The 15,975-nt window shown below is 48.3% G+C and overlaps 1 protein-coding gene across 1 annotated transcript in view; it reads right to left on the reverse strand.

The window, feature by feature from the left end:
* Positions 1–15,975, reverse strand: part of LOC140898950 (alpha-2-macroglobulin-like) — a 45,664-nt gene that overhangs the window by 15,706 nt on the left and 13,983 nt on the right. Inside the window, 9 exon segments of the mRNA XM_073313584.1 lie at positions 3,167–3,293; positions 3,677–3,905; positions 4,626–4,719; positions 9,488–9,632; positions 11,200–11,370; positions 12,093–12,242; positions 14,242–14,384; positions 15,065–15,128; positions 15,550–15,777. Of these exon segments, the coding sequence (XP_073169685.1) occupies positions 3,167–3,293; positions 3,677–3,905; positions 4,626–4,719; positions 9,488–9,632; positions 11,200–11,370; positions 12,093–12,242; positions 14,242–14,384; positions 15,065–15,128; positions 15,550–15,777 (1,351 nt within the window).

Below are 15,975 nucleotides of genomic sequence, written 5' to 3' on the forward strand. Positions count from 1 at the left end.
TGACTCACCCCAGTGAAGAAGGACTGTTCTAAGGGTTTGCTCTGGTGCAGCTACATCTGTGTGAAAAACACCAGTGCAGGCATGGTCTGACAAGGATTCTCACAACAAAATTTTTGGTGGCCTCAGAGTACAGCCACCAACTCTTGCTGGTGGCTACTCTGACACTCTCATTTCAAACCAGGGCATGTGGCACTAGTGCAAGTCACAGGTTACACCAGATAGTATGTCTACACTAAGAGTTTGTTCTGGTGCTGCTACATCAATGAAGCTACAATCATGAAAAAAACAAAAAAACAGTGCAGAAAAGACATGAGGATCACTCTGCAGCAGCCTTCCCAGTCCTGGCAGGAATTGGGCAAGATGGATAGGAGTGCAGGGAGTAATGGATCTGATTTCTGGCTGAGGACAATGGCCTCTGTTACACAGGACTAAAGGGTCATTATAGCCCCTTCAGGCCTTAGAATCTATGAATCTATGATTCTATCCATAGAGCCTTGGCTGAGTCAAGCAAACAGTTAATGCTCCCATTTAGCCCATCAGGGCCATGAGGGGAAGCAATAATGAAATTCTCCATCAGATCCACAAATTACTTAACAGGGTCAGCACACTTATTCCAGATGTGCTCACCTGAGATGTTTCCCAGGAAATGGTCTTAGCCTAATAACAGTGAATGGCAATGACAGCTGCTGAATCAGGATAGTATTTAAAAAAATTCTGCTCCTTGGGGATGCAATTGGCTAGTACCAAGGAGTTAAGTGGAGAGTAGTCAGGAGTTTATTAAGGGCATGTCTACACTACAAAATTAAGTAGACCTAAATTAGGTCAACATGCAGCCACGGCAGTAATTAAATCCGTTTTGAATGTCCACACTATGCTCCTTGTATCGGCAGTGCACATCCTCACTAACAGTGCCTGAATTGAGGGCAGCAAGCAGTGCACCCTGGGTAAGTATTCCACTGTGCAACTCACAACCATCTAGCACAGGGTATTTTGGGAAGGGTTTGCAATGCATCATGGGGGCAAAAAAGTCGTGCAGGAGTGATTAGAAACATGGTTTCAACATCCCATGATGCAATTTTCTCCATCCCATAATAATATCTGCATCCCATAATGTTTTGCGCCTCTTTTCAAAAACACCGCAAACCTGCGCATCCGCCATCTCTGTGAGAAGCATGGATCCTGCAGAGCTCTGCACTATTGTGATGAGCATTGTGAACACAACACGCCTGATCCTGCAGCATTTCCGGAGCCTCAAGAGGAGCATTGGGGAATATGACGATTCCTTGCAGGCTAGCTTGTTGTGAACCATGGAAAGAAACAATTCAAGGTTGTTGTTGGCAGTCATGGAGCAGCTGCAGATGGTGGAGCACTGTTTCTGGGCCTGAGAAACAAGCACTGACTGGTGGGAACACAACATTTTGTAGGTATGGCATGACGAGCAATGGCTGCAGAACTTGTGGATGTGCAAGGCCACTTTCCTGGAACTGTGTGCAGAGCTCGCCCCAGCTCTCCAGCACATTGACACCAAAATGAGAGCTGCACAGAGTGGTGATCACTGTGTGGAAGCTTGCAACACTAGATTGCTACCTATCAGTTGGGAATCAATTTGGAGTTGGGAAATCCACCATGGGAAGTTGCTGTCATGCAAGTGTGCAGGGCCATTAATTGTTTCCTGCTACACAAGACTATGACTCTCAGCGGTGTGCCGGACACAGTGGATGGTTTTGCAGCAATAGGGTTCCTGATCTGCAGTGAGACAACAGATGGTACACATATCCCTATTTTGGCACCAGACCACCTTGCCAGAGTACACCAAAAGAAAGGGCTACTTTTCTATGGTAATACAAGTTGTCGTGGATCACTAGGAACGTTTTACTAACATCAACATGGGATGGTCAGGGAAGGTGCAGGACACATGCAGAAAGCTGCAAGCAAGGACTTTCTTTCCAGAACAGAGGATTACCAATGGGGATTTTGAAATGCCAATAGTGATCCTGGGAAATCCAGCCTACACTTTACTCCCCTGGCTCACAAAGCCATACACTGGCTACCCCAACAGCAGCAAGGAGTGCTTCAATCACAGGCTCAGCAGGTGCAGAATGATAGTTGAATGTGCCTTTGGCCACCTGAAAGGCTGCTGGCGCTGTCTACTCAAGAGATTAGACCTCAGTGAAAAAAATATCCCCATAGTTGTAGGTGATTGCTGTGCACTTCATATCTGTGAAGCAAAGAGGGAGATATTTCCACTGGGATGGAGGGTGGAGGTGGAATGGCTGTCTGCTGATTTTGAGCAGCCAGATACTAGGGCTATAATAAGAGCTCAACGGGGAGCTAGACACCTCAGGGAGGCTTTGAGAAATGCTAAGCTTTGATTCATTACTAACAAAGCTGCCAAATGAAGAATGAAAGAAGAAACAAAGATCAAATAAAGGAGAAAGGTAACGAATCTCATTGTCACACTTGTATTTGTATTCAGTGGAGAGATGAGCTCAAACCACAAAGCTGAATCCAGATCTGAACTGGATTTCAGATACCTCAGAGTTCAAAGCTCTTTTGGATCAGTGGATTGGCTTCATGCCCTTCTCTAAATCAGCACAGGATTTTACAACAATTTAAGTCCTTTCAGATGGGCTCTTCTCTTAGTAAGGATGGCCATTTAACCAGAACTTTAAGTTTTCTATGGGGTGTCTCAACTAAGTGGTTTCTCCACTATGTGATATGGGCAGGGGTGAAGCAGATGGGTGATAACTGTATTTCAGGCTTCCAGTCTCAGCACAAATCACCCTCATTCTGGATGACTGTCCTGGCCCATGTGAGAACCAAGGACTATAACCTGCTTTTCTTGCTGAAAGAAGAGACCCAGCCAGCTCTCATCTTTTACTGGTGTGTTAGAGAGGAGTATGTGGGTGGAGGTCCTCACTGAACAGACAAGTGTCTTTTGAATGGAGGGGTCCAACAGCTGAAAACCATTTAGGGTTCTCTGTCTTGTCTGAGGAGGAGCTTTATCACTCCCCAACCAAGGACTGAAGTAAAACACCCCAAAGAAGTGTCTTGGGGAAGTTGAATCCCCTACCAAGAGATTTTTGAGCTACCAGGTCCCTGCCCCCTGAGGTTTCTGTGCCACTCCATCCAGCCCCAAAGATATCAGAGCTATAATGCTTCTTACCCAGAGATTTTGGGGTCACAGCCCAGGACACGGTTTTTCTTCCATTCGCACAGAGACAATAAGAGTCCTCTTCCTTCTCCACGGGGGTAGCTCGGAAGTCAGCAGATGGAGCCAGTGAGATGTTGACCTGTCAATTGTCCAGAGACGTGTCATCAGGGAGGGGGCTAGGGAAATTGGGAGTAACTAGAGATGCAGACAGTACAGCAGATGGGATGTGCAGAGAACTGGGCAGAACAGGGTTTGTGGTACTATATGGGACAGAGGGGGTTGAGGGAACACATGGGTTTAGAAATGTAGATGGTTACAGGGGTGTAGAGATTTGGAGTTACAGGGGTTTGGGGTGGCATGGGAGTTACAGGAGCATTGAGGCTTGGGTGTACAGGTGTTTGGGGAGGACAGGGACTGCAGAGAGCCCGAGGGCTAAAGAGAGCTACAGACACAGGAGTTTGTGATGCAGAGAGGTGTGGCCTGTGGGTTTGGTTGCATGGTGATGGTGTGAGTGTCCCTTACCCTGATGCAGCGGGTCAGGTAGTTGAAGACAGTGGCCTTTAGCGTGAAGGCCTCGCCACGCACCACGGAGTAGGGCAGGGTGAGCTCCACAAAGAAGGGCTGGAAGGCTCTGAGGGACACGGTTGGGGACAGGCCAAAACCAGTGTCACTCGAGGTGCAGAACATGTTGGCTTTCCATTCTGTGATGGTATCGGGGATTGTCAAGGGCAATTCAGCACTTCCATTGGAGCTGGTGACAAAAAGAGAGATAGGATCATGATCACAGCCTGGTCAGACACTGAAGGAAAACCCAAGTGTTCCAGGGAGTGATGTGGGGAACTCAGTAGGGAGTCCTCTCCCCTATGAATCAGCACTGACCCCAATGCTCCAGTGTGGTGCTACAGAGTGCTGTGACGCGGGGAGTGGTGTGGAGAACTCAGTAGGTAACGCTCTCCCCTCTGAGTCCACACTGAGCACAATGCTCCAGTATGACGCTGTGCTGCAGGGAATGATGTGGGGACTCAGTAGGGAGCGCTCTCCCCTCTGAGTTAGCACTGAGCCCATTGTGCTGGGAGGTCATGTGCCATGGGAGGTTCTGTCATTCAGATAACACAGCTGATATTTTGACAACTTGTGATCATTAAAGACTCCACAACCCTTTTAACAAGAAGAGGGGGGCTCACCCCAGTAATCCCTGGGTCATTACAATCCAAATGCTTAGATTCCCCCTGCAATTTCAATTGGAAATGGGGCTCTTCTTCACTTTCCTTTCTAGAAGCTTGTGCAGTGTTGTTCTGCACTGTAAACACCTGCCAATGGGGAACAGCCTGCAGGTGGCTGAGTGAATCCTGCATACACAGAGTTTGAAAAGCACGTTGGGATGATGAAAGAGGCTCAGTAACCATCAGGAATTCATATTATCATCACAAAAAATAATGGAATGTTAGAACAGCAACAGCCAGCTACTCACTTCACAGACACTAAATCCCAAATCCATGTCTCCAGGAAATACTTTCGAATTGTCTCCGCCTCTGTTGGAAGGGTCTCAGCCATGGCAGGGTAACCTGAGAAAACTAGCTTTGAATGTCCTGGGTGGTGTGAGTACAACTGATTAGCACAGATATAATGCATCAAAACCAGCCTGATGCTTCCATCGCTGAGGGTAGGTCAACGCTGCAGCTGGACGTGTAATTTCCAGCTTGGGTAGATGTACATACGCTACACTACCTGTGATCAAGCTAGTGTGCTAAAAGTAGAAGTGTAGGAGTGAGGGCATGACAGGCTAGCCTCCCAAGTACATACGTTGGGTCCCAAGCGGGATCGCGCTGGGGGTGATTAGCCCAACCAGCCATCTGTGCTGCAACAGCTACGCTTCTCTTTTTAGCGCACTAGCTCTTGATCAAAGCTAGCACGTGTATGTCTGTCAGGCCTGGAAATCACAGGCGGCGAGTTATATGGGCCCGTGGTTCTCGAACTCCACCAATATTCAGGATCTTGGGCCCAGCTCCACCAAGGTTTGGGCTTATAGTCTCAGAGCCGTCCCATCCATAGGATAGACTGGGGAAACCGCCCAGGCCCTGTGCTTTGGAGGGGCCTCATGCTTCAGGGGGATGTGGGGTCCAGGGCAGCCTGGAGGGTTAGCGGGGGGCCTGGCGACAGCACCAGCAAACAACCTTGCCCCAGCCCACCCTGTTTCACCCCCACTCCACCCCTTCCCCCAGCCCCTGCCCCACCTCTTCCCACCCCTTCCCCGCCCCACCCCCATTCCACCCCTCCCCCAAGCCCCCACCCTTGCCTCTTTCTGGCTTCCGCCCCCTTCACTGAGTGATGCTGGGAGCCGGCGGGGTGGGCTGGGGCCGAGTTGCTTGCTGCTGCTGGCACCAGGCCCCCCGCTAACCTCCCAGGTTGCCCTGGACCCTGCATCCTCCTGAAGTGTGGAGCCCCCCAAAGCATGTGGCCTGGGGCGGTTGCCCCTGGTCCATCTCATGGAAGGGACAGCTCTGCTTGGACCCGTTCTGGGCGCCACCAAAAATTATACAAACCTGGCTCCCATGCTGGAAATTACACCTCCCACTGCAATTTAGACACACCCTGGACACTTTCCCCTCCAGCTACACTGATGCAGTCAGACACCCAAATCTGTTGTGGTGGGAAGGGTGGGAATGGAAAGTTCCATGTCTGAAGCATGTTTGAGGGGTCATCAGGACTCCAGCATGTCATTTTCTGCTCCATCATCCCTGCAAAGCCCCCAGCCTTTCAAAGGATCGGCCTTAGAACTGGTCACGACAATTTTCTCAAAGATTTTATTTTGGAAAAAACCCAGCTTTTTGACTCAATGGAAATTCTCATACAAAAATTTCTGTTTCCATCAACAGTTTCTGGGGGGCGGGGTTGTTGAAAAACTGGGGCGGGGCGGGGGGAGACTTTTTATTTTGAATGAAAATTTAAAAAAACCCAAAAAATATGTTTTAAAAAATGATTTCCCCATTGTCCCTTATTTTTGTGTGTGTGGAAAATAACAGCCATTTTTTGCTCACCTGTGTATTGGTATTGTTAAACTAGGCATTAGAGTTATAACAATGTGTTCAGTGTTTAGACTTTATGCAATCCTTGTGAGTGGCTGCAGGCATTACTCTCACTTATAGTATCTGTATCCCATGTTCTGAGGCAGTGGTTCTTAACCTGGGGTGCACGCACCACTGTGGGGATGCGAGATGCCCTTTCTGGGGGTGCAAGACATGCCAGATTTTTTTAGAAGGTAAATCATAGAAAACAAAAATTAAGCACAGGCATGTAAGTATAACTACTTTGTTTCATCAAACCTATGTTTATATGTATATAATTCTCTCTCTTTCATTCTATAGTTATGATATATCTAGGTTTAAAGAACTGACCTACTTCAACGATTTTTGATAAGGGGTGCGAGAACATATTTTGAGAACCAAAGGGGTGCAGGCTGCAGTAAAGGTTAAGAACCACTGTTCTAAGGTAATATTTCATGTTTGCTCTGTAACTGTGAATCACCAGACAGAAAAGAAGCATTAACGAGTGTGTAATACCAGTCTGCCACAAAAGAAGGCCCATCAACACCAGACAAACCATTGTGGAACATCAGCTGATTGCTCCCCCTCCACCAAGAAGAGGAGACAGCCCACTGAATTCCTTCCAATGGCTGAATTTGCAACTCAAAGCAGAAGGGGCAAAGGGATAAAAAGGAGGAACTGTATTTTTTATGCTGCTTGGATTCTGAGGGGCAAGGATCACATAAGCAAAAGATCCCCAATGCTTGGCCTGGGCTAGCCCTAAAGGTCATATAGATATTGCTTATCATAGAAGCCACTATTACCATTTGAACAGGACTGGACTAGCAAGGGGCTGCAGGGCAGGACTGAGGGGCATTGGCAGAGCTGCGTGGGGAGCCGGGGACCGGAATGGCAGGGGGGCTGCAAGGCAGGACTGAGAGGCATTGGCAGAGCGGTGTGGGGAGCCCAGAATTGGAATAGCAGAGGCATCAGAGTTTCTGCCTACAATATGTTTAACTAGCCAGATCTATTGGTACCTCACCGCTATTTATTTATTTGGATTTATAATACACACAAAACCCCACCAATCCAGTGCTCTAGGCTCTTTGCCATAAATTGAAAATGCACTTCTGAAAATCAGATATACACCAATTAACAATCTCTCCTGCTGGTGAGAAATGTTCAAATCAGTCACCAAGCAACAAGAGCCCAGATGTTTCCAGACTACCCACCACTCCAAAAAAAACCACTGACTCTATGGTAGTGGCAAACAATCTCTTTTTTGCCCCCTGTACAGCTATGGCATAAGAGTTAAGAAAAACTTTATATTGGAATTGGTCAGCTTCAACCTCTCTAATGTCTGGTGGTGGAGGCAGTCCAGAGCAGTGGTCAAATGTGGGCAGATGATGGGGCAGCTGGGAGGTTGATCAGTATCAGAGGCAGCCTGGGGCAGTGGTCAGAGTTCTCTCAAGGGTCAGTAGCTGGAAGGTCCAATCCAAGGGGTCAGGTCAGTGCATCAGGGAGGCCAGACCAGGCAAGGCAGCAGGCAGGGTCAGGCAAGGCTGTCTAGGCAGCAATCAGCAGACAATGATCTGTTGCTCAGACAGCTTCCTCTACCTGTTGGGGCTTTTAATAGCCCAGGTACTCACTGGGAGTGCTGTCTGTCCATCCAATCAGAGGACCAGGGCATGGCTGCTGTGGGTCTATAGGCCTTTAGCACTAGAGCTGTTGGTCAGGGATAGCAGCTAAGGATACCACCTAAAGACCTGGGTTCACTATCAGGGTCTTACAACCTGAGGGCTATTGGTGCCATAAAGAGACAGTGGCAGAAGCCCCAGGCTGAAGCTGACTAATTCCATCATCAAGATTTTCCCCTTCCACTTCAATTGTCCCTAATCGTCCGTAAACCCTGGTTGTGATCCTGACAGACCAGGTGCCAGCTCATGCCAGAGCCCCCGGCCAATTCACTTGTGTGTTCGTATAGAACAAAGCGATTTTTAAATGTATCAGAGTGTATGTGGTGTTTCAACTTCATGAAAATGAGTGGGATGTTACTTGCTTTGTTTTCACTTATCTGCATCCGTTATAATGCAATAGCAAACATTTACATTATGTGTACCCTGTAACTAAATAACCCATCAAACAAAAAAGAAGCCTTGTGCAATGCAAATGAAGAACTTTAACAGAAAAGTGCAGGTTTCAAAGCAAGTGGGCATTGTGTGTGATGATCAGAGGCAAACACTCTAAATGCATTCCTCACTCTGTCATCAAAGAAAAACCCCACGTGGGTAGTGACCCTCCCAGCTTGTTCTTGGTGAGAAGAAGCTGTAAGTATGGATTCAGGGAAAGATCCTGCATCTCTGGACTGTTTGGACTCTTACAGGGAAGTGTACCAGATGCGAAGCGGAGATCCCCAAAGACAATCTGGGGATCCTGAAAAGACTTGGGAAACTGGCAGTTTATTACATCACTGCCACCATTTGGAATTACAGACTGACTCACCTATGCATATATTTTATCTGCTTCAACCTCTCAATAACTCTCATTTCCTTTTGTTAGCTAATAAACCTTCAGTTAGCATACTATAGAATTGGCTACCAGCATTATCTTTGACGTAAGATCTAGGGATAAGTGACTGGTCTTTTGGGACTGAAAGCCACCTAAAATGTGAGGTGATTTTTGGTATAAGTGACTTTTTAATCACAGTTTGTCTGGGTGGCAAGATAAACTGGAGACTCTAAGGGGACCATCTGTGACTCCATGGTAAGACTGGTACAGTGATCCACGAGTTCACATTTGTCACTGGCTTGATGAAATTTAATTATAGAACACACCAACAGTTTGGCATGTTGCTCTGCTTTCTGACAATCTGCCTTAAGGTAGACAGTGATGGTTGTGAGCCACTCCAGACAGCGTGACAATGGTGACTCTGTAGAAGGCTGTGCTTGGGGAACTCTCTACTGATGCCTGAGGACGGAAGATCATTGTCTGCGAGCTACTCACAGATTTGTCTGCCAGCAGCATAATATTCTCCCTCAGAGCCCCCAGAAACAATTTGGTTCCATTAATCTCCCAGGCGAGGGTATCAAAGCAGGCCCCTCACTCTGTCAGGAGAAGTGTGCCCCAACCTCAAACTTCAGGAGGGAATGGTCATCTCATGATGTGGGAAAAACTTCCAAATGCTCAATCCACAACCCCAGTCCCAACACTAGAGCTAGCATGCGGCCAGCGATCAGCAATAGCGTTCACCCCAAAACACAGATGCTCTCTCTGCTCAGAACAGAATGCTTGCGTGGCCTTTGGCCTTTACCAGTTCTCCTGAGTCCTTGTGCTGGTGTCCTGATTTCACTGCTAAGTCCTTCAGCACTTCTGTAATCCCAAGCAACTTGAGGGAAATGGAGGCAGTAATGTGGCTTTCTCACCTTGGAGTTTGTGAAGACCTTTAAACCCATTTCCTGTAGGGAAAAACCCAACATACATTTTGTTATTTATTTTTGTTGAGGTTGAAATTCCAGAACTGACACCAGTATTAGGGAGACAAGGTGGGTGAGGTGATATCTTTTATTGGACCAGCTTCTGATGGTGAGAGAGAGACGAGCTTCTGAGCTTACACCAGTTGGCCCAATAAAAGATATTACCTTATTCACCTGGTCTGGAACCGACATGGCTATAACACCACAGCATACACCAGTACTAGGGGTTTAATGAGCAAGGGGGAAACTTTGACACTTTTCCTTGATGGGATATGGAGCCTATCACGCATAGATAAGGCTACGATTTAGTCACGGAGGTCACAGCAATCACGGATTCCATGACTTCACCGGACCTCCATGATTTCTACACTTCAGGAGGTGGAGGCGGGACTGTGCGACCCTGCCCTGCAACTGGGGCTGGCTGGAACCAGGACCCTGCAGCCCCAGCCCTGCGGCGTCCCGGGCTTGGTGGGGGCTGCAACCGAGGCCACGCACCCCTGCCCGGCGGCTGCAACAGGGGCCATGTACCCCCCTTGCAGCTTTCCAGGGCCATGCGCTCCATGCCCCCGCTGCAGCCAGGGCTTGGTGGGAGCTGCAGTAGAGGCTGCGCACCCCTGTCCCGCAGCTGCTGCCAGCTCCAGAGCGGGGCTGTGTGCCCCCCATGGCTGCACCCCCGCTGCAGTCGCTGGGACTCCATTCCCCCTCCCACCTAGCCCTGCCTCCCCACCGGTAATTTTTAGTAAAGTCACAGACAGGTCATGGGCTCTGTGAATTTTTCTTTATTGCCCGTGATCTGTCCGTGTCTTTTATTAAAAATAACTGTTACGGAATCTTAGGCTTACCCATAGAGCCCAGGGTGACAGTCTCAGGTCTGAGGGACTGGATGGCTCAAAAAGATACGGGAATAGGATACAGGGTCCTTTTATCTCTAGGGCACTGGTTCCAATTTCCAATCCAACTCCAGGTCTGAGGCCTGGGTGAACCAGGGAATGGAATACAGAGTCTGATCTCTAGATGTGTGGTTCCAATCTAGCTCCAGCTCAGAGGGCATTCGTTAGTCTTGGGGGATGGTAAGGGCACATGGATTATTTTACTTCTAGTTCACCAGTTCCAGTCTAGTCTCAAATCAGCCCTGAATCCAAGACGTTCCTATATACTGGTCATTCGTTGGGTTATGTGAAATGAGCTGGTGCGTATTAGGCCAGTTCTTAGTGGCACAGGTACCCACATCACAAAGAACACCTTCACCATAAGCACTAATACGCCCCCTGTTAGCAGCCTCAGAAGAGAGGTCAAGGATTGAAATGCCCATGAAGACAGCATTTGCCTCACCGTAGAGGTGCTCATACCTGATCTTTCCAGGTCAGACCTGAAGCACATTGATGAGGGACAGTGCATGGTGGAAGTTTGCACCACCATTGTACTTGCTCCAGATATAGATCAGTGATCAGCACTCCAGAGCAGCTAGCCCTGCCCCACATGCCACTCACAGCAGGTTTAAATGTCCTCATCTCCCCACAGCCACAAGGACAGGATGAGGAGACTTTACCTTCAAGATGCTATAAGTGTCCTCTTCATCTGGCTCTGACACTGGAGCATAAGTGACTCCATTCACAATTATCTTCTTTGCGGCAATGCACTCCTCCTGAGGATCCATCGGCAGTACGTCTGTGCCATGATGATATCCCTGAAGTTCCTTCACTGGCAGCAGGTTATACACCTGGGCAAACAGAACTGTGTCACTTGGCCTCATCAGTGCTGAGAAACACTGCTGGGGGAGACAGACAGGCAGAGGCAGACAGACAGACAGATATATAGAGAGAAGGTGGAAGTGATAGAAAATAAACCAAGAGCGGTAAATACACTACAGAGCAGGGAGCAGGAAAGAGGGATGTGGGAAGCTGCTTCTTTGGCTAAGGGCAGTTTGTTGCCCTGGCTATTATGATCAACTATATCAAAGTATCTGCTAAAGGTGCTCGTGCTCATATCAATGGCCCTTCTTTCTTAGCCAGGGACTGTTAATTATAAAGTGCCTGAGACGATGGGGAACAACCTGGTCTAGGCCTGTAAGCGCTACACCAATATCAGTAAATAAATAAATAAATAAATGGATGAATAGGCCCTGAACAGGAGAAAATCTGCAGCCCCATTGACCAGGGCTGTTTCCAGACATAACAGCATCCCAAAGGAGTTGAAAAAGTTCCTGGGGTCTAAATGGTGCCCAGTTCTCTGCTTCTCACCTAACTGAAAGAAGATAAGATAAGGGCAGGACAGCATTAAGATATCTGCACTGACAGAAGGGATTTTTTTTTCCAGTAGATGCCACTCCTCAGCACCAAGCTGGTCTTGATTGGACCAGGCTGCATCATTTTCTTCTAACATGGCCCCTAAGAGAAGACCAGCTCTTGCACCTGCTGATCAACGGACCAGGCTGGCACTTACAGAGCTGGGCGAGAGCTCAGCTTCTGGCTTCATGAGGAGGACGCTCTTGTCCACAGCACGGACAGCGCACAGGGAGCCCGGGGAGGCTCCGACCCGGAGGTGAGTGTCGGAGGCGGGGAGGCCCTCGGCTGGTGAGAAATGCAAGTCGACCTGCAACCCCAGGAAAGGTGTTAGAAGAGCTACTTCTTCAGATACCTTCACATGCTGCCCCGCAGCACAGCTCAGTCCTGGAACCACCTCACCCAGCTCTGCTAATCCCCCTCAACTCTGCTCTGCAGTCCCCTGCTATTCCAGTCCTGGGCTCCCCACACAGATATACATTATTATCTACTGACATTCAGTTACTCTCTAAGGTGGCAGTGGAGCAATCAGTGCTTGGTAAATTCTCCGTTCCCATTGATGACTCAGTTCATGATTTTATGGCTACCATGAACACCATGACACTACCCCAAGTAGTTGCTGGCTCAGCTTGTACAGTGGACACACCTGTGCTCTGGGCCCAGAGCCTATGCTGCATCCTGGATATACCAGGAGGGATTGTGGGCCATCAGGGAGCTGATTTTACTGCAGCCCTGGTAAAATGAAGAACAGCCTAGGACCTGAATGCTGCAGATGGGTAATGGCTCCCAAGAAGCCATCCACCAGCTGGAGATTGCCAGAGCACTCCAACAAGGCCCACTCCTCATTCTATCACCTGACAAACACTAAGCCCTGCCCTTGCTGAGTTTAGGCCAGTGACCCTCACTGAGATTCTAGAGGTATTGGGAATACACTGAGGCACACAGGCAGTGCTATGGACCCGTGTCTTCATTGGCTGATGAAGGCCAGAGGGCAAGGACTGGGGCCACAGCTGGGGCCTGGTGGAAACTGTCAACCAGTCCCAGGCTGTCAGCTTCTCTTAAGGAAGCTACTGTGTGGCTTTCACTTGTCACTTGATGCTGACAATCTGGCTGACTGGAGGCCAGTACCTATTCTTCCATTTTTGGTTAAGATTATTGAGAAGGTTGTGGTGAAAGAAGCTCTCACAGTATCCAGATGCCTTGGCTCCCCTTGACACTGGCCAACCTGGGTACAGACCTAGATCTGGTATAGTGACTGCACTAACTGCTTAGGTAGATGATCTCCAGATGATGAATAAAGATCAGGGCCCAGATCCTCAAAGGTATTTAGACCCCTAACTTCTATTGAAATTAATGGAAGTTAGGCACCTAAATACCTTTGATCTGGGTACAGGTGTCCAAGCGGATATTATCAACCACCTTTGATACCACTGATCTCAAAGAGGCATTAATTTTCCTGTGAACCCTAGGAGAGGAGGGGCTGCCCTTCAGTGGCTTGATGCCTGTCTCTCAGACGGGTCCCCAAGGGTAGTTTTGGGCAATTGCTCTTCTGCTCTGAGGGCTCTCCCATGTGGGGTTGCACAGGGCACATCTTGTCCTCTCTCTTCTTCAAAGAGTATATGGGGTCATTAGGAGGACATGGACTATGGTCTTTCAATGGGCTGAGGACACCAAGCTCTCCTCTGTCTCATCCGATCTAGTCAGTGCTACTGAATACTTTACTGATTGCTTGATATAGCGTGTGGCCTGGATAAGGGTAGGCTGGCTGGAGCTCACTACGGAGGAGATGCAAGTGATGCTGGTAGGATGGAGGGAAGCATCCAGAAGATAAAACAAAAATTAGATCTGTCCCCTGAATGGAGGCTGTATGGCTGTTACCTGTCCTTCATGATCTTCACTGGTTCCCTATCAGTTACTGGGCTGCGTTTAAGGTGATGGTAGTAAGGTAACTAGATTATGACCTGGTTACCTGACAAACCCACCTCCCTCGCCACCCACAGTGCCACCGTGGAGATCAGTGGAGGTGCTAGAGCTGGAGCCCTGTCTGTTTTGCAAAGAGGGGCTCTTGGTAGTGTGTTGTCTGGGAGGACCCTTTGGCTATGAAATCTATTCCACTTCCTCACCTCGTCTGAAATACCACAAATCATTTAATCTTAGGGCTATTTTTAATATATGGTAAAATCACCAAGAGCATTTGATAAGTGACTGTTTTAATGTTCGTAAACCTAAATAAAAAAATACAAACTGCTGCTGCTCTCTAATCAGTGACTTCAAGGAGTGAATTGGGGTTTCTCAATCAAGACACCCACCTTATTGGCAAAGCAATTTTCGACCTGGAATTTGACTGAATCAGCAATCGGCTCCTGACTGGGTGAAGTGGTGTATATGAGCATCTGTGCAAGGGGAGCAATATCAGACTCCACGGGGAGCATCAGTGAGAAAGTCCCATTAACTGGCAAATAAAACAAGAGAGAAAGGCTAAGTTACAGGAAGTTGGCTCCAGGCCAGGGCCACACACCTCTCTAGAGTCTCTAGGCTTCCCTTCATGCCAAACTTGTTACAGCTGGGATTCCAGCCACATGGAAACATAGGGAATGGATCTTGATTTACTGATGAGAACATCAGCTCTTACTGCCAAAATCTGGATTCAAATCCTGCTTTGGCACAAACTGGACACATGAGTTTGGTGAGACTCAATCTAGTTTCTAGACCTTCATCATTAACTGTGTCCCTTAGGAACCCAGAAGCCCTGCATGCCCTGGAAAATAAAAGGGAGGATTTTGTAAGAGCCTGGTGGCTGAGGGAAGGATGCAGAGTGGATGGGATTTCTACCCAAGGGTTAAAGCAAATCCAGCCTGGATTACTCAAGATGAGAGTCTCCTGCGACTGACATGAGTGACAAAGAATATATCAGTCAGGAGATGTGAGGAGCTGGGGGGATTAGAGCTTGGCCGGAGCTGCAGAGCTAGAATGGCTATAGAGGAAAGAAATTCGTTCTCCCCCCATTTTTTCCCCCATCTCAGGGGATGGCACATGATGATCCTCTCACTGCATATGGAAGCAGCCTATGTTTCAGTCACAGTGGCCTAGCCTCCCGGAACAAAGATAACGGAAGGGGTGGTGAGAGCTCACCATCACCATGCTCCACAGCCAGAGCCTGAGTCCCTGCTCGCACAATGCCTCCTTTGGCCATCACCTGCATGAAAGAAGAAACCTTCCTGTTATGGGTATTATGAGTAGGAGAGGCCTTAGAAGGGGGGAACCTGTGAGAGGAATTTCAGGAATTTTGGGTCTCAGGCGACTGGAGCCAGCAGAGCTGCTCTGTTGATCTCTGCTAGCAGAATTCTTTGTGTTTAATCAGGGGCAATAGAACCCACTTCCTCCTCTTCTCCTCATAAAATATTGGTATCCAATATTGGGGCTGAGCAAAGAGCATCAGCCCAAGGAAAAGAGTGTGAAGGGTTATGGGTAACATAGGTACAAGTTCTTGCCCCAGGCCACACACAACTTGTGGCCCCACCTAGAATTATTGTCCAGAGGCTGATTGTCTGGCAGGCCTTGGGCCTATCTGTTGGTGTCACCTATATGGAGACAAAGATTAGTATGTCCAGGTTTACCAAATAGTAAAAGACGATTTCCTTCTGCTCCCCTACGGCCTCTGGCTTCAGGATATAGTGCACCCGGACTTCCTGAGTATGGCCACAGCTTAGCGTCTCTGACACAAGCTCTATTTTGAGAAAGCTGTTACTCGAAGAGTAAAACCGCTTTGCTCTGAAATAGCCCAATTCGTATGAAGGACTGGTCCAGGAACGATCGTAACAGTAGGTGCCTGTTTTATGAGTTGCCTGGTAACAGAGAAAATATTTATATAAATCATTAAAAAATGAAATTGAAATTCACAGCATGTGTTTAAAGGAGCGAGATAATAATGGCCTGCTTCTGGAAGGTGCGGGGGTGCTTTGTTCATCAGGGAGTCAATAAGAAATCAGGGTGCTCAGCATTTCATAGGATCAAACCCACAGAGGACATGGGTTCCTTGCCTT

The sequence above is a fragment of the Lepidochelys kempii genome, chromosome 1, assembly GCF_965140265.1.
Source record: "Lepidochelys kempii isolate rLepKem1 chromosome 1, rLepKem1.hap2, whole genome shotgun sequence".
NCBI lineage: Eukaryota > Metazoa > Chordata > Testudines > Cheloniidae > Lepidochelys > Lepidochelys kempii.